The 19,381-nt window shown below is 36.2% G+C and overlaps 1 protein-coding gene across 1 annotated transcript in view; it reads right to left on the bottom strand.

The window, feature by feature from the left end:
- TEX15 (testis expressed 15, meiosis and synapsis associated) overlaps positions 1–19,381 on the bottom strand; it is a 54,289-nt gene that overhangs the window by 16,131 nt on the left and 18,777 nt on the right. The window contains exons 3-5 of the mRNA XM_078068258.1: positions 10,373–10,610; positions 6,011–6,157; positions 4,544–4,706 (exon numbers count right to left, since the gene is read on the bottom strand). Coding sequence (XP_077924384.1) covers positions 4,544–4,706; positions 6,011–6,157; positions 10,373–10,610 — 548 coding nt within the window. The remainder of the gene's footprint in view (positions 1–4,543; positions 4,707–6,010; positions 6,158–10,372; positions 10,611–19,381) is intronic.

Genomic DNA, 19,381 nt, shown 5'->3' with positions numbered 1-19,381 from the left:
GGTTTTTCTGAGTGCCTTATGCACATTAATTCATTTAATCTTCACAACATTCCCATTTCATTGATGAGAAAGTGAAGAGTAATTTGCCCAGGATCACAATATATAAGGAATAGAACCTTAATCACTAGATTACATTTTTGCTTAAACTTAATAAGGGCACTTTAAATTTATTCCCATTTTTGGCAGTCTCATCACATAAATGAAAAATGGAGAACCCAGCACCCTCAATAATATAAGAAACTATAAGAAAATGAAATTACAGTCAACAAAGCAAACTACCAAATAGTTATTAGCATCATGTTATTCTGTGGTGATGGAAATGTTCTTTATGCTATCCAATACAGTAGCCAATTGCCACATGTAGTTACTGACTTGAAATGTGGGCAAGTATATAAACAAGGGGTGGTGTGAATAAGGAATTAAAATTTTAATTTAACTAATTTAAGTTTAAATAGACATATGTGACTAATGGCTACTGTACTGGATAGCACAGGTCTGCAGTACTCCAGAGGGAGATGAATATGCTGATAGTCAACACATGTGGCCTTGACTCTGGGCATAATACAGGTATTCCTCAAAATTTATTACCCTGAAAGGTATCACTGTTTATTGTTTTTTTTCAAATGAGGTATAATTGACATACAAATTATATTAGTTTCAGGTGTGCAACATAGTGATTCGACACTGAATACACTGCAAACTAATCACCACAGTAAGTCATTACCCATCATTCTTTGATTAAAATAATTAGCCATAAGATTGTAGATGGGTAGGAGTAAAAGTAAGGAAAATCCTTATTTTACTGTCTCCATTTTAAGCCTTCTGGCTGAGGGATAATGTGGAGAGAATGACTAGGGAGAAGATCATCAAGAAAACAGAAAATTGAGCAAACTATCAACTAGACCTAACAGACATTTACTGAATTCTCTACCCAACAAAACCAAAATTTCCATTTTTCTAAAAGTGCACACAAAACATTCTTCAGGACAGACCACATGATAGGCTCAATAAATTTAAAAGGATAAAGATAGTACAAATTATATTCTCCAACTACAATGGAATAAAATTAGAAATCAGTAACAGAAAAAACTTTGGGAAATTCACATACACACAGAAGTTAAATAACATTTCTAAAAAAAACCCAATGGGTCAAATAAGAAATCAAAAGGGAAATTGGAAAATAATTTGAGATGAATGAAAATGAAGACAAAAAATACCTAAACTTACAGGATACAGCTAAAACTATAATTTCAGGGAAATTTATAGCTGTAAAGAAGATCTCAAATCAATACCCCAAACTTCCACCTTAAGACACCAGAAAAAGAACAAACTAAACCTGAAGCAAAAAGGAGGAAAATAAAGACCAAAGAGGAAATTAATAAAATAGAAAACAGAAAAATAGAAAAAAAATTAATGAAATCAAAAGTTGGTTCCTTGAAAAGATCAACAAAATTGACAAACCTTCAGCCAGGCTGACCAAGAAAATAAAGAGGGAAGACTAAAATTAGTAGAATGACAACTGAAAGAGTTTCAAGATATTACTACTGGCTTTACAAAAAGAAAAAGGACTGTAAAGGAATACTACGAACAACATGACACTACTAAATTAGATAAGTTAGATGAAATGGACAAATTCCTACAAAGACACAAACCACTAAAACTGATTCAAGAAGAAACAGAAAACCTGGATAGAGATATAGTTAAGTGAAGAAATTGAATTAGTTAATAAACAACCTACTCACACAAAAAAGCCCAAATGGCTTTTTAAGATTTTTTAAAAAAGCTTTTATTTGAGTTAGAGCATGAGCAGTGGGAGGGACAGAGGAAGAGGGAGAAGCAGACTCCCTGCTGAGATGGCAGCCTGACATGGGGCTCTACCCCAGTTCTCCAAGATCATGACGAAGTCATGCTGAAGTCAGACACTTAACTGACTGAGCCACCCAGGTGCTCCCTGAATGGCTTTAATAGTGAAGTCTACCAAATGTTTAAGGAAGTATTAATGTTAATTCTTCACAAACTCCAAAAAAATGGAAAAGGAAGAAACCTTTCAAACTTATTCTATGAGACTAGTATTACTCTGATACCAAAACCAAAGACATCACAAGAAAGCTACAGATCAATGTATCTTATAAATATACACACAGAAATGTTCAAAAAAATTTGTAGTAAACCGATTCCACCAACATGTAATAGAAATTACACACCACGACTAAATGGGATTTGTCTCAGCAATGCAGTTTACTTAACATCTGAAAATCAATTAGTGTGATACAGCACAGTAAACAGAGTGAAGACTAAAAATCACATGATCATCTCTACAGATGCAGCAAAAGGATCTGACAAAAGACACAGAAAGGAACTTCTTCAACATGATAAAGGACATCAAAAAACCCCATAGCTAACATCATACTTACTGGTGAAGGATGAATGCTTGCCCCTAAGTTCAGGAACAAGACAGGATATCTATCCACTCTTACCACTTCTATTAAACATTCAACTGGAGGTCCTAGCCAGGGCAATTAGACAAGAAAAAGAAATAAAAAGCATCCAGATTGGGAAGGAAGAAATAAAACTAACTCTATTTGTAGGTGACCTGATTTTGTATATAGAAAATCCGAAGGAAATCACTAAAAAAACTAGAACTAATAATGAGATCAGCAAGGTTACAGGATATAAGACCAATACACAAAAATCAACAATATTTCTATATACTTAAATGAAGAATACAGAAATGCGATTGAGAAAACTCTACTTACAAAAGTATCCAAAAATAAAATCTTGGTAGTAAATTTAACAAAAGAAGCATAAAACTTAAACCCTAAAACCTTTACCTCACATCTGCTGTGGTGGCTATAAACAAAAAGTCAGATAGTAACACAGGAAGTGGAAAATCCCAACACTCATACACTGCTGGTGTGAATGTAAATGGTGCAGCCATTTTGGAAAAACAGTTTGGCAGTTCCTCAAATGGTTAACATAGTGTCATCATATGACCCAGCAATTCCACTCCTAGCTATCTACCCAAGAGACATGAGAACACATGTCTACACCAAAACTTGTACAAGAACAATCATAGCAGAATTATTCATAATTGCCAAAAGGTGAAAACAACCCAAACATCTTTCAACTGATGAATATAGTGTATCTGATCAATGTAGTATTATTCCATAAAAAAGAATGAAATATTAATATGTTACAACATGTGAGAACCTTGAAAATACTGTTAAGTGAAAGTCACTAGTCATGAAAGGCCATGTCACTTCACATATTTATGACTTCCCTTATATCAAATGCCCAGAATAGGCAAATACAGTTGATCCTTGAACGATATGGGTTTGAACTGTGTGGGTCCACTCATACATGGATTTTTTTCTATTAATATATTGGAAAACTTTTGGAGATTTGCCACAATTTTAAAAAACTCACAGATGACCCACATAGCCTAGAAATGCCAATAAAGATTAAGAAAAAGTTAGGTATTACTGTAAGAATACAGTATATCAAATATATAAGATACAAAGTAGATGTTTTTTTTTTTTTTTTTTTTAAGATTTTATTTATTTGCGAGAGAGAGAATGAGAGACAGAGAGCATGAGAGGGAGGAGGGTCAGAGGGAGAAGCAGACTCCCTGCCGAGCAGGGAGCCCGATGTGGGACTCGATCCCAGGACTCCAGGATCATGACCTGAGCCGAAGGCAGTCGCTTAACCAACTGAGCCACCCAGGCACCCAAAGTAGATGTTAATCACCAATCTATGTTCTGGGTAAGGCTTCCAGTCCACACAAGGCTATTAGTAGTTAGGTTTTCAGGGAGTCAAAAGTTATACATGGATTTTTTGACTGCAAGGGGGTTGACACCTCTAACTTCATGTTCAAGGCTCAGCTATACATAGAGACAGAAAGTAGATTAGTGACTGCTTAGGGGCAAGGGCCTGAAAGGAAAGGGATATAGAAAGGGATATAGCTTTTCAAGGGTACATAGTTTCTTTTTGAGGTGATGATGATAACACTCAGTAAGCTGGCACAAACAGACGTTTTTTTAAAAAAGTTTATGTGTTGGCAAGGATATAGAGTAATTACGTAACCTGATACAACTGCTTTTGAAAACTGGTTGATATCCTCTTTGAATTAAGTTGCACATTTCTGATGTAGATATATAATATTCTACACAAAAACTCTTGCACATATGCACTGAGACACATAAAGGTTTAAAACAGCAATGTTTGCAATGTGAAGAAAACTGGCAAGTATCCAAATATCCCCAGAGGAATAGTGTGTAGTCAACAAATGGAATAATGTGTGTGAATACATATATAAGAATGAAAAAACTACAGGTGTTCTTATCAGCATAGAAGAATCACACAAACATAATACTGAGCAAAAGAAGTCACAAAAATATCGGCATTATAATTCTAGATACATAAAATAAAATATATTAAAGCACAACTATTTTGCTTACAGATTCATAATGTATTAGAAAATAATACTCAGAAGTTCTAAGACTAGCACAAATGCTACTGAAGCAGAGTAATATATGTATCTTACCAGCCCTCTTAGGAAATCCAGTTGAGAGGAATCTCAAAGATGTCATAAGGTGTCCATTATCTACTTTTTGGCCAATAAATTTTACTGTTAATATTGCATATGGAAGACACTGCCTAGGTTTATCTACTGGCTTTGAAAGAACATTGTATTCATAGAAGTATACCTGAAAGATAAAGAAGGGGGGAAAAAAACATTTTTAAGCTAATTAGTGTTAGCAGAATTGAGTAAGCTCATATTTTAAAAAGCTATGTAAACTGCACGATGTTATTTATTCACTGGCTTCCATTTACCCACCCCTTCTCCCCATTCTTCAACCCTAGTTTGTTTTTTAAAGTATAAATATTTCCCCCAGCCACATACATTTTTCTTGGCAGGGTATCAATGTGGGCAGCAGCAGAAACAATCTGTTTTTAAATAAACAAGTATTTTTCCATTAAAAGTTCAATGTTTTGCATATGCTACGAACACCTGTACTGTTTCAGTTGGAAGAAAAAGTTAATTATGAAAATAATAATAGCTCAATACATTTACAGGTGGGAACATATAATTCTAGAAAATTTATCTTCACTTAAACATATATATGATGATATTCAATGTTTATTACATATAATTTAAAGTCTACTGTCTTAGCAATTTATGATAGAAAATTAATGTTTCACATGTAATGAACACATAAGCCTTTCTCCTGTTGCAAAGTAGAGAAGATCAATAACATTATTTCAAAATAGCTTATTAAAAAGTTGGCATGTTTTGCAAGTTAGGAACTAATCTACGGAACAACTAAATAAAAGAAAGCATCCACTGTATTCTGAACACAGTTAAATGCAAATGTGGAAACTTCTTTACTAACATTCCTAGATCACAAATATTAAAGCAGCTTTCATTATTTATTTAAAAGGTCTTATTACATTGAATAAATTAAGAGATTTTTCTTCTTTTTTAAATTTTATTTTATTATGTTATGTTAGTCACCATACATCACATCATTAGTTTTATTATATGTATTTTATTTATTTTTTATTAATTATGTTATGTTAATCACCATACATTACATCATTAGTTTTTGATGTAGTGTTCCATGATTCATTGTTTGCATATAACACGCAGTGCTCCATTCAATACGTGCCCTCTTTAATACCCATCACCAGGCTAACCCATCCCCCCAACCCCCTCCCCTCTAGAACCCTCAGTTTGTTTCTCAGAGCCCATAGTCTCTCATGGTTCGTCTCCCCCTCTGATTCCCCCCCTTCATTTCCCCCTTCCTACTATCTTCTTTTTTTTTTTAACATATAATGTATTATTTGTTTCAGAGGTACAGGTCTGTGATTCAACAGTCCTGCACAATTCACAGCACTGTGAATTAAGAGATTTTCATTTAATATTTTGAGAAGCTGTTTTAAGTCATGTATCATACAGTGTGAAGCATGTCACTTCCAAATAGTCAAATGGTCCAAAAAGTTAACATACCGCTGAATTGTACGCTTGTAACTCAATGGTATCTTTCAGAGAAGGTATGCTTCTTGACATATGGCAATCAAAATTAGGAGAAGGATCCAAAGAAACTTTGTTTTTATCCACCGAAGGCTGAATTTTCTTCACTTTTCCAAAGAGAACCTAAAAAAAAAAAGAAAAAAAGGGAAAAAGAAGGTCCATAAAAATACACCAGAACATTTTAAACTGCCATGCTAGAACACAGAGTAAGGCTAACTCTTTTTTAAAGAAACAAATACAAATGGAGAGATAATCCATGTCCCAGATGAGTAGGGTGACTTATTATCATGTCAATTCTCTTTCTAAATTAAACTCTAAGGCTATAGTAATTGTAATTAAAATTTTAGAAAATCTATTTGTAGAAATGAATTTTAGTCTAAAAACTTATCTGGAAGACTAAACAAACAGGAATAGCCCAAAAATTTTTGAAAAAATTTTTTTAGAAAAAAATGTTGGGTCAGAGATAAGAGACTGATGGAACAGGGCAGGTGACTTGAACATCCAAGGTATTAAATGTTTTGTTTTGTTTTTTAATTTTTAGAGAGAGGGAGAGAGAGAAAGTGATATCAGGGGAGGGGCAGAGAGAGAGGGAGAGAATCCCAAGCAGGCTCCATGCCCAGCACAGAGCTTGATGCAGGGCTCGATCTCAGGATACTGAGATCATTACCTGAGCCAAAATCAAGAGTCGGACACTCAGCCGACTCAGCCACCCCAGAGCCCCTAAAAGTTTTTTATAAGGATGGTACTACCACAAAAAAAGGCAGAGGGGGGAAAATGAACAAAATAAAAAGCCCCGGATAAATCCAAGCATCTATAAAAATATAGTATAATGTTAAAAGTACCATTTGAGATAAATGAAGCAAAAACACTCAATAAATGGTGTAAGACAACAGAAAAAATTAAATTCCCTTAATATATAGACCAAAATAAATGCCAAACAAGTTAAATATTTAAGTAATGCAAACACTGTAGAAAGAAATAAGTCACTATCTAATCTCAAAATGAGAATTCTTTTCTAAGCATATGTGCCATGAACCCATAAATCAAAAACAAAGCTATAAAATATTCCAAAACATTTATTTATACATCAAAAACAAATGAGTATACTAAAAGACAACCTACTGATTGGGAGAAAATGTTTGCAAATGACATATCCAACAAAGGGTTGGTATCCAAAATATATAAAGAACTTAAAGCAAACTGATGCAGCCACAGTGGGAGACAGTATGAAGGTTCCTCAAAAAAATTAAAAAGAGAACTACTCTATAACCCAACCATTGCACTACTGGGTATTTACCCAAAGAATACAAAAACACTCATTCAAAGGGATATATGCACCCCTCTGTTTATTGCAACACTATTTACAACGGCAAAACTATGGAAGCAGTCCAAGTGTCCAATCACAGATGAATAAAGATTTGGTGTATATATACAATTGAATATTATTCAGCCATAAAAAAGAATGAAATCTTGCCATTTACAACAACATGGATGGATCTAGAGTGTATAATGCTAAGTGAAATAAGCCAGTCAAAGAAAGACAAATACCACAGAATTTCACCCATATGTGCAATTTAAGAAACAAACAAAGGAAAATGAAAGAGAGACAGGAACACTTGGCTGGCTCAGTTGGTACAACTTGCGACTCTTTATCTCAGGATTGTGAGTTCAAGCCCCATAATGGGTGTAGAGTCTACTTAAGAAAAAAAAAAAGAGAGAGAGTGAGACAAACCAAAGGACAGACTCTGAACTATAGAGAACAAACAGATGGTTATTGGTGAGGGGGAGTGGGTGAAATAGATAAAGGGGATTAAGAGTAGCCATCTTTTTTTCGGGTGGGAGAGGTGTGGTGCCCAAATGCAGGGCTGGAACTCACCACCCTCAGATCAAGATCTGAGCTGAAATTAAGAATCAGATGCTTAACCAACTGAGCCACCCAGGTGCCCCATGAGTACATTTATCTTGATGAGCACTGAGTAATATATGGAACTTATGAATAACTATATTGTACACCTGAAACTAAAATAACACTGTATGTTAACTACACTGGAATTAAAAAAAATAAAAAAACAATGAAATAAAATAATATGTATCATATATATATTAATATATTAATTTGGATCAGGGTGAAGATACTGGCATTGAGTAGGATATACCAAGGAACACTTATGTGGCTGTGTATGGAAAACAAAACAAGGGGAGCCTGCGTGGCTCAGTCAGTTAAGCGTCTGCCTTTGGCTCAGGTCATGATCCTGGGGTCCTGGGATCCAGCCCCACGTTGGCTCTGTGCTCAGCACAGAGTCTGCTAATCCCTCTCCTTTTGCCCCTCCCACTCCCCGTTTGTGCACACTCTCTCTCTCAAATAAATAAAATCTTTAAAAAATACCAGGAACATAATTAACTGATAAAAGTAAGGTGGAAGAAAGTACAATTAAAAGGACAAGTACACATTTTAAATCAGCAATTCTATTACTGTTCTTTTTCAATATAATAATACATTCATTCAAAATTAAAAACAATACTAAATGTAATGTGGTATCCTGCATTTGGGTACTGGAAGAGAAAAAATAGTAGAAAAACAGGCAAAATCCAAATATAATTTAGTTAATGGTATGGTACCAATGTTAGTCTCTTCATTTTATTATTTTTATTTTCTTCCTGAAATATAACTGACATATACAATGCTAGTTTCTTAGTTTTGACAAAAGTACCACAGTGATGTGAAATGCTAACATTAGGGGGACAGTGAGTGAAATGTATACAGGAACTTTCTGTACTATCTTTGTAATTTTTCTGTAAATTTAAATTTATTCCAAAATGAAAAGTTTATTTTTTAAAAAGGAAAACATTAAGTGATAAAATATAATTGAAAGTATATTCAAAATATACTTTAATGAACTGTAATGCTTACAAATCAACCAGAAAAAAAAAGAAAAAAAACCAAATTGGCAAAGGATATAAATCGGTAACTATTGTTTTTTTATTTAAAAATTTTTTTTTATGTTTAAGTAGGCTCCATACCCAATGTAGGCTTTGAACTCAAAACCCTAAGATCAAGAGTCACATGCTCCACCTGCTGAGCCAGCCAAGTACCCCTCACTAAATATTGTTAATAAATATATGCAGAATGTTTAAACTCAGTAGTAACTATGTAAAAATACTGAACCAACAATGAGAAACTGTTGCATATAAGACTGGCAAAGATTAAAAAAAAAGTGTAACATATAGAGTGAGGGCGTGAGATAACACACATTCTTACACACTGTGGATAGAAATGTCAATTAAGGGGCACCTGGGGGTCTCAGTCAGTTAAGCGTCTGCCTTTGGCTCAGGTCATGAAACCCAGGGTCCTGGATGGAGTCCTGCATTGGGCTCCCTGCTCGCAGGGAGCCTTCTTCTCCATCTCCTCCCTGCTCATGCTCTCTTGCTATCTCTGTCCCTATCTCTGTCTCTTTCTCTCAAATAAATAAATAGAATCTTAAAAAAAAGAAATGTCAATTAACATAACCCTTCTTAGGACAACTGGGCATTACATATCCAAAGCTGTGAAAGGAAGCACTGGTTTTATGTGTACCCATCCTATGTTACAAACCTGAGGATCCTGCCTACCTAGTGTGATTTTAATAGTCTTGGCAAAGCTACAATTAACGATAAAAGTGTATCTTAACCAGTTTGTTGATGCTTAAGATTTGGTAAGACTTATTTCTTTTCAATTTTGAGTAATTTTAGACTTTCAGAAAAGTTGGGAAACTAGTTCAGAGGTCCTATATACTTGTATCCAGTTTTTATATAGTTAACATCTTATATAAGCATGGCAAAATTATGAAAACTAAGAAACATTGTTACGTTGTAACCTAAAACTAATGTGACATATAATGTATGTCAACTAGACTTTAATAAAAAATTAAAACAAAAAAATTAACATTGTATAATACTATTAACTAAAATAAAGATTAAGAGTTTAGTAACTTTAGCTTAAGCTAGAATTACTATAACCAATGTTTTGGAGAAAAACACTTAAAGCACTCTGGTATTAATTATGGTCTGAACAAAAAAGAGAGAAGGGTCATTTAAGACAGAAAAAAATATAAATTGGAAAGACAAAGATGATACAAGCTGCATTTGCTTACTTGGAGTTTTGTTTTATGCTACATACCCAACTAAAGTCAGAAATAGGGGAAAATTTCAAATGACAACAATGATGAAAGTAATATATATATTATTTATTTCATATAATGCAACTTAAAAACACTAATAATTCATACTGAAAGGAGAATATGCTCAGGTCAATTTAAAGCAACTGAATGTAGTATTTAGTAATTGTTTTATGCTACCTACCTTAAAAATTATAATACTTTCTACAGTAATGCTTCTACTATGAGCATAATTCAAAGCAACATCAACATGTCTAAATACATAAATTCCAAGAAGGGGATTTCCTAATATCTTCAATGTAGATGTTCTGGTACTTATCCCATTTTGATATATTTCAGCCACATCATTCTGAGGAAGTGCTAAAAAGCAGAAATGTTCATCAAGTTCTCTGCCATGTCTTCCACTCTCGCGCATCTCTGACCTAAAGCAAAACAGTGTGTAGTTAAATGAGAATATTGACTGAATTTTCAAGGAGAAGATAATTATTTCAGTTTACTACAGTTAGAAAGCAAGAAAATTACTGATAACATTCAGAAACATCACTATCCTATGATAACAAGTTAGGCTGAAAATCATCTAAGGAAAGAACTGAAGTAGGAAACTACTCATCCAGAATTATGGACTACATTCTGTATAGGCCAGTGATAATAAGGGCTAACATTTCTCGAATGCTACTAATATACCCAGCACGCTAAGACTTACCCTTTATAAGCATTTTTGTAAAATTTTTCCGAATTTTCCAAGAACTGATTGCTATTATTATTTTATTGTTGTTTTTATAACTGTTTTTTCCTCATCCCCCTTGCCTCTGTTACACTCATTTTTAAAATGAGGAGTATGAAGTTCAGAGAGTTAAACTCGCCAAAATAGCAAGGTGACAAGAGTTGGAATTATTTATGTGAACTCTTGTCCGCTAAGTTCCAGAGCTCAAGTTCTCACTTTTCTATGGATGAAAGAACAGGCATTTCATAAATAAATATATAGAGAGATACATATGGTAAATTATTAGGGACATTCTCCATTTTTCAGGGATCCAGACAGCAGCTGGAAGAAACAAGCTAGGATTTGATTAGAGTACTCCTATCATAGAAGTAAAATTATGAATCATCCTCAGAAAAGATTATAATCTGAAGTACACACACTTAAAATTTTGACTATACTCCACAACAAGAACCACTTAACTGGGGGTGCCAGAATGGCTCAGTCGGTTAAGTGTCTGCCTTTGGCTCAGGTCATGATCCCAGGGTCCCGGGATCAAGCCCTGCATCAGGCTCCTTGCTCAGTGGGGAGTATGCATTTCCCTCTCCATCTGCAGCTCCCCCAGCTCATGCTCTCTTTCACTCTCAAATAAATTAATCTTTTTTTTTTTTTTTTTTTGTAAAGAACCACTTAATCATATAGACAGGCAATCTATTTGGCTTGCTCAGGTGTAGTAGCTGCAACAACTGCCACACTAGGTGATACAGTAGAGAGGTCCGATTGCTAGAATAGGACAGAGCTGTGATTCCAAATCATCATCAGCAGTGGAGAACCTCAGAACTTAGAAAATAATGTGTATACTACAAAAGGAAAATTGTTCTTGAATACCACATGCTACCAATATTTGTTATTTCCTGGAACACCACTCACAGAGTTTGTATAAAGTATACTAAGCACATTAGCATATTAGTACTTATTGGCATGAATAACTTACTGTTTACAGTACAAAGGGGCACAAACCACACGGCAACAGTTACAAGCAAGACTAACTGATTAGATTGTGACCACTTTGTCCCAGTTCCTGGAAATGTCAACTCCACATATTATCTCCTGCTCTTGCTTGCAACTTGACATCAGTAGATTCTATGACTCACTAAGATCTCCATGTAGATAAGATTTAAAATTCACAGAATTAGAGTACTTTTTTCTGTTTTCCCAATTTCTCAACTCGTTTTTCCTAGAATCTGGAAAAGCATTAATTTTCTGAGCATGCCTAGAAGGAGTTCCCACATGGGAGTACTAACAACAATAGCACAAAGCATGGGAGGAAGGAAGGAGATGTTCACTGTTGTAAGGTTCTTACACTACATATGAATATAACATTATGTGAAGGTACACTGTGTAAACCCTAGAGCAGTGTTTCTCAACACTGGCACACACCATTGACATTGTGGGCCAAATAACTCTTTGTGTTACCTAGTCATCTTACTGGCTTAACATTATACTCTCTTAGAGGACTGACTAAAATGTAAAAATATAACTTAATAAAGATTTGACCCAGAGCTCCAAAAACTTTTACAAATTAAAGGAGAAAATATTCCTTGAGTTTCATATTAGTAATAATACTGAATACTTTGTTTTCAATGTATGTTTTCAGAATAATATTTGAAAAACATTTAGGACTAAATATGATTTAGACAAAAGTGAGCAATAAAAAATTACTCTTTAGAAGTTTAAAAAATTTTTTCATTCCAGTGTAATTAACATATAGTGTTATATTAGTTTCTGTTGTATAAGACAGTGATTCAACAATTCCATATATTACTCAGTGCTCGTCAAGTAAGTGTACTCTTAATCCTCTTTGCTTATTTCACCCATCCCTCCCCACTCCCCCTTTGGTAACCATCTCTTTGTTCTCTATAGTTCTGAGTCTGTTTTTTGTCTCCCCCCCTTGTTCTTTTGTTTCTTAAATCGTACATATGAGTGAAATTCTATGGTATTTGTCTTTCTCTGACTGGCTTATTTTGCTTAGCATTACTCTCTAGATCCATCCATGTTGTTGCAAATGGTAAGATTTCCTTCTTTTTTATGGCTGAATTAATATTCCATTGTGTGTGTGTGTGTGTGTCTGTGTGTGTGTGTACACACATCTTCTTTATCCATTTAATCTGTTGACGGACACCTGGGCTGCTTCCATCATTTGGCTATTGTAAATAATGCTGCAATAAACAGGGGTGCATATATCCCTTTGAATTAGTGTTTTTGTATTCTTTGGGTAAATACCTAGTAGTGCAATGGCTGGATCATAGGGTAGTTCTATTTTTAATTTTCTGAGGAACCTCCATACTGTTTTCCAGAGGGCCTACATTAGTTTGCATTCCCACCGACAGTGCAGGAGGGTTCCCCTCTCTCCACATCCTCAACCAATACCTGTTGTTTCTTGTGTTGTTGATGTTAACCATTTTGACAGGTGTGAGGTGAGATCTCACTGTAGTTTTGATTTGCATTTCCCTGATGATGAGTGATGTTGAACATTTTTTCATCTGTCTGTTGGCCATCTGTCCTCTTTGGAGAAATGTCTGTTTATGTCTTCTGCCCATTTTTAAATTGGATTTTTTTTTTGGTGTCTTTAGAAGTTTTTTTAAAAGGTTGGCTCTTCAGAGTTATCAGACACTAGGATCTATGTTAACTTATTAAAATGATGAAGCTCTGAGTCTCAAGACTTCCATTTCAGATATCACAGGTAAAATGAATTTGAATAGTCTTTTGTGTTTGTAGGGACATGTAATCAGATAAGAATATAAAGACCTAGTACATACAAAGTGACCAATTACTGAGAGAGGAAAGCTGAAGAGACTCCATTTTTAGAAAGGCTCCTTCTCTGCTAGGCCCCACTTACTCATGTTCTGTATTTTGCATCTGAATAAACCAAAGAAGCTATGTTCCCACCCTAAGTGGGAAACAAGAAAGTTAATCATTCTTAAGAGTTTTGTCCTAGGCCCCCAAACATCAGATAACATCTAAGAGCTGGATCCCAAACACGTTCCAGGCTATTTAGCTTCAAACAAACCTCAGTCAGTGCTGGCATCAATAACCCCTACCTTCAATGATTTATAAAATACACCTATTATTCACCTGTTACTTGCCTTTGACTGGACTCTACCCTGGATTCCTCAACCCCTTTCCAATATAATTGCCTAACTTCAAGCGATGAGACTCATTCTCCTTTCCTTTCTGAATCTCCCAGATATTCTGTTTGCTACTCTGCCTGTCACTTATGCTATTCAACAAACTCTGTTTTCACTTCCTGGCTTACATTTGATTTTTACCAGGTGCGAAGTCAAGGACCCTCCTGGATGGTCCTGTGGGACCCTTCTCTGGGTCCAAGAACCCAGCCTACCTGCATTATTACCAAGAAACACTAATGCCAATCAGATTCTATGCTAACAGAATATTTATATTATCTTAAATATAAAAAAAACAAATAATAGCTAAGAATAATTTTCCAGAAATATTTACTCATGTCTTTATGCAATAATACTAATAAGGAATAAGTATCACAATCTGTCAGCCCCTGTACCTTAAACGTACTTTAAGCTCTGGAGTGGAAAGTTCGAAATCAAACGAGCATGCAAGTGTTAAACCTGTAGATATACTCTTGGTGGTGGGTTAGTCATTATTTTTTTTAACCACTATTTTATTAAACATTAAGTAAATAAATGTAAAAATTTTAGATAAGAAAATTCATATGGACAGAAAAGTTATGTATAAGTTAACACAGCACAACAAATGAGTGGTAGAAACAAGATTAGAATCCCGGATATCTTTTGGAAGACCATGAACTTAGAATTCACTGTGTGCTACTATGATGCTTATCTACTGAAACCAACTATAACAAAGTGTAAGTGCCTCAGATGGAATGCCCATGTCATAGTTAATTACATTATACAGGATAGATTTCCGAGATACCTTGTATATAATAGGTAGTGAATAATTTTTTGTTGAGTAATGAAACACTTTCAGTATCATATCTCAAAGTTTAACTGGAAAAAAAAAGAACTCTATTTAGCTACTGGGGTGTGTGGAGGAGAGAATACAAGTATTCTGTCAAGTATGTTTTTTGTAAAATAATTAAAGAAAATGAAGTAATTGGCTTTGGAGAGCTGGAAAAAGAATTTAACTGTTTTCAAATCCATCAGACTGCTGATAAGTGATCAATCTCTAGCTGGCAGGAAGTACAATATATGAAAAGAAGCATAAATAAGGTAAGACAAATTGGGATTTAACTAAGTTTACAGAACAAGTAAATTGCTTTTAAAAAGAAAGGTTTTATTTATTTGACAGAGAGACAGAGCACAAGCAGGTGGAGTGGCAGACAGAGGGAGAGGGAGAAGCAGACTCCCCGCTGAGTAGAGAGCTGGACGTTGGGCTCGATCCCTGGACCCTGGGATCATGACCTGAGCTGAAGGCAGAAGCTTAACTGACTGAGCCACCCAGGCACCCTGTAAATTTCTTTTTCTTTCTTTTTTTTTTTTAGAGAGGGGGAGAGAGAGAAAGTGGGGACAAGGGGGGGCAGAGGGTGAGGGAGAGAGAGAATCCCAAGCCCAGCACGGAGGCCAACATGGGGCTTGACCCCACAACCCCAAGATCATGACCCAAGCTGAAATCAAGAGACAGATGCTTAACTGACTGAGGCACCCAGGCACCCCAGAAGAGGTACATTTTTGATTCAAGTGTAGTGATGTCACAAGGTAGAGTAGCAGACCTCACCCTCTGGCCCCTAGCAAAGATCAACCATTAGATAGCTACCTATAAACAAAAACAGCTCTGAGAGAGCTTTGGAGTACACTTAAGAAACTTGAGCAACATGGTGGCATAAAAAGCTAGAGAGTAACTGCACCGAAAGGGACGGATGAACAGTTTCAATTTTCCTGTACCATCCCACACATTGAGCTGGCATTGCTCAGTGCCAAGAGGGAGCTCTCTAGATAGAAAGAGTTCCCCTCACCAGGAAAGTGAGAGTGAGGTAACCAGTTTCCCCAGCCCTTTGGGGCACTAACACGAAGGATCAAGGATCTGCTTTGGTTTTACCCCAACCAGAGAATGGCAAAGCTGAGACACAAAGAGACTGGCAGGAACAAGGAAGAAAAGCAGAGGCTACCAACAGGAGCTATACAGCGGGAGCAACTACCATCCCACCGACTGCTCAGCAAACATCAGTAGCTTTCACTACTGAAGAAACCAACAGCCAGTGTGGCTGCACCCCTACAAATTTCACTAGTTTCAGACCCACAGGTATTTATATTTGTTGACACCAGCCACCTGAGTCTCCCCCCCCACCTTCCACCAGAAGCCAGCCAAAGACTCTCTGGCTTCAAGAGTGCAACAACCAACTCAGATTCCTGCAGCTGACACCCACCAATATGTAGGTGCTCAGGGCTAGCTCCTCCAGCTGTGTACTTATATGCTGTTGGCTAAACACCTGTCACCAGCCTAAACTGCTGTGGGCACATCATGGCAAGATCCTGCAGCCACATTAGGCCACACCCATAGCGCAGGCCCCTATAGCTGCATGTGGGCCCAGATCAAGCCCTATCTTATGTCACTGGCCTGTATCACTAGGGTCACCTGCAGCTAGCTACTCCAGCTATACACCTGAATACCCTCTGGCCCAATCCCCATCATTAACCCCCACACTGCTACGTGTCCAGGGCAAGATATAGCTAACACAGTAATGAACAACAGCCAGGAACCCCACAGCTGCCAGTGTACATGCTGTTGGCTGGTCCTTGTTGCCTGCCCTGGCACCCACCACTACATGTGTGTTAGCCACTGGACCCTGCCACAACACAGGCACCTGCAACTGAGTGTGTGCATATGACAGACTCAGGCCTCTACCACTGCTTACTCTGGTCTCTAGATGATGGACCAGGAGGAGATGCTGAGAACCCCAACAGCCCTTGCAGCTTATGTGAATGCCTGGCAGCACTCACCAAAGACCACACAACTGTCAATAATGTGCAGGCCAAGGCCTGATCCAGTGAGTTGTCATCCACCCCCCTAGACCTGAAGCAACTACATGCCCTGCACTTGGCACCCTGTATCATAGCACACTCTAAAATGCCCCTATCTGCAGGTGAAGGTCTATACTTATCAAAGTTCAATGTATAAAGTCTGGAAAAGAAAACCACTTCTTCAAATTTATAGACACCTATGCAAAGCTATGAAGATTATGAAGAATCAGGGAAATATGACTCTACCAAAGGCATACAGTAAACCTCCAGTAATGTGCACAAAGAAATGGAGATACAGGATTTTTCCTAAGAATTCAAACTTGCTCTAAACATTCGACATAACATTGAAGTCCTATTTAGAAGAATTAGGCAAGAAAAACAGATAAAAGGCAACCAAATTGGAAACGAAGAAGCAAATGCAATCCCTATTTGCAGATGACTCTGATATTACACACAGAAAATCTAAAGACTCCACCAAAAAACTCCTAGAGTAAATGAATTTAGTAAAGCTTCAGCATACAAAATCAATATACAGAAAATTGTTACATTTCTATATACTGAAAAGATCAGAAAGAGAAATTCAGAAAACAATCCCATTTACAACAAATTGAAAAGAATAAAATACCTAGAAATAAATTTAACCAAGAAGGGGAAAGACCTGTACACTGAAAACTGACACTGATGAGTGAAACTGAAGAAGACACAGATATAAAGATATTCTATGCTCATGAATTGGAAAAATTAACGTTTTTTAAATGTCCATACAACCCAAGGCAATCTATAATTCAATGCAATCCCTACTGAAATTCCAATGGCATTTTTCATAGAAATGGAATAAATAATCCTAAATTTGTATGGAACCACAAAGACCACGAATAGCCAAAGCAATCTTGAGAGAGAAGAACAAAGTTGGAAGCACAATGCTCTCTGATTTCAAATTACAGCTTAAAGGTATAAAAATCAAAACAGCATGGTACTAGCATAAAAAGAGACAACATAGAGCAATGGAACAGAATAAAGAGCCCAGAAATAAACCCAGGCATAGGCAGTCAGTTAATTTATGACAAAGAAGGCCAAGAATATAAAATGGGAAAGGACAGTCTCTTCAATAAATGGGGTTGGGAAACTGGACAGTCACATGCAAAAGAGTGAAACTAGATCACTTTTTACACTATACATAAAAATTAACTCAAAATGGATAAAAGACTTGAATGTAAGACCTGAAACAATGATCTCCTAGAAGGAAACATAGGCAATAGGCTCCTGTACATTGGTCTTGGCAATGACTTTTTGGATCTGACTCTAAAAGCAAAGGCAACAAAAGCAAAAATAGCAAGTGGGACTATATCAAACTAAAATATTTCTGCACAGCAAAAAGAATCAACAAAAGGAAAAGTCAACCTATGGAGTGGGAGAAAATATTTACAAACCATATGTCTGATAAGGGGTTAATATCCAAAATACATAAGGAGCATACAACTCAAAAGCAAAAACACAGTCTGATTTAAAAATGGCAGAGAACTTTAATGGACATTTTTCCAAAGAAAATGCACAAATGGCCAACAAGTATATGACAAGGTGCTCTACATCACTAGTCATCAGGGAAATGTGTATCAAAACCATAATGAGAGATCATCTCATACCTGTCAGAACGGCTATTCTCAAAAAGACAAGGTAAAGAGTGCTCGTGAGGATATAGGGAAAAGGGAACCCTGGTGCACTGTTAACTGGAATATAAATTGGTGCACCACTATGGAAAATAGTATGGAGATTCCTGAAAACATTAAAAATAGAACTACTATATGATCAAGTAATCCCACTTCTGGGTATGTATCTGAAGTAGATGAAACTGCTATCTCAGAGAGATATCTACACCAACCATGTTCACTGCAGCATTACTTGCAATAGCTAAGACATGGAAACAACTTAAGTATCCATCAACACATGAACTGATTAAAGAAAATGTGGTACACACATACAATGGAATATTATTCAGCAATAAAAATGAAGGAAATCCTTCAGTCTGCAACAAAATGAATGAACCTTGAGGGTATTACGGTACGAAGTCAGAGAGAGAAAAATACCATATAATCTCACTTACACGTGGAATCTAAAAACATCAAATTCATAGAAACAGAGTAGAATGGTGGTTGCCAGGCCTAGAGAGTGGGTGAAATGGGGAGATGCTGGTCAAGGGTACAAACTTTCAGTTATAAGATGAATAAGTTCAGAGGATCTATGGGACAGCATGGTAACTGCAGTTAATAATACCGTATCATATACTTGGGAAGTTACTATAAGAATAGAGCTTTGGGACACCTGGGTGGCTCATTCGGTTAAGTGTCTGCCTTCGGCTCAGGTCATGATCCCAGGGTCAAGTCCCCCATCAGGCTCCTTGCTTGGCGGGGAGCCTGCTTCTCCTCTGCCTGCTGCTCCCCCTGCTTGTGCTTGAGCTCTCAATAAAATCTTTAAAAAAAAG

This window comes from Halichoerus grypus, chromosome 3, assembly GCF_964656455.1.
Source record: "Halichoerus grypus chromosome 3, mHalGry1.hap1.1, whole genome shotgun sequence".
NCBI classification, from domain to species: Eukaryota; Metazoa; Chordata; class Mammalia; order Carnivora; family Phocidae; genus Halichoerus; species Halichoerus grypus.
Note: the sequence above shows the minus strand (reverse complement) of the source record. Positions and strands in the feature narration are given on the sequence as shown.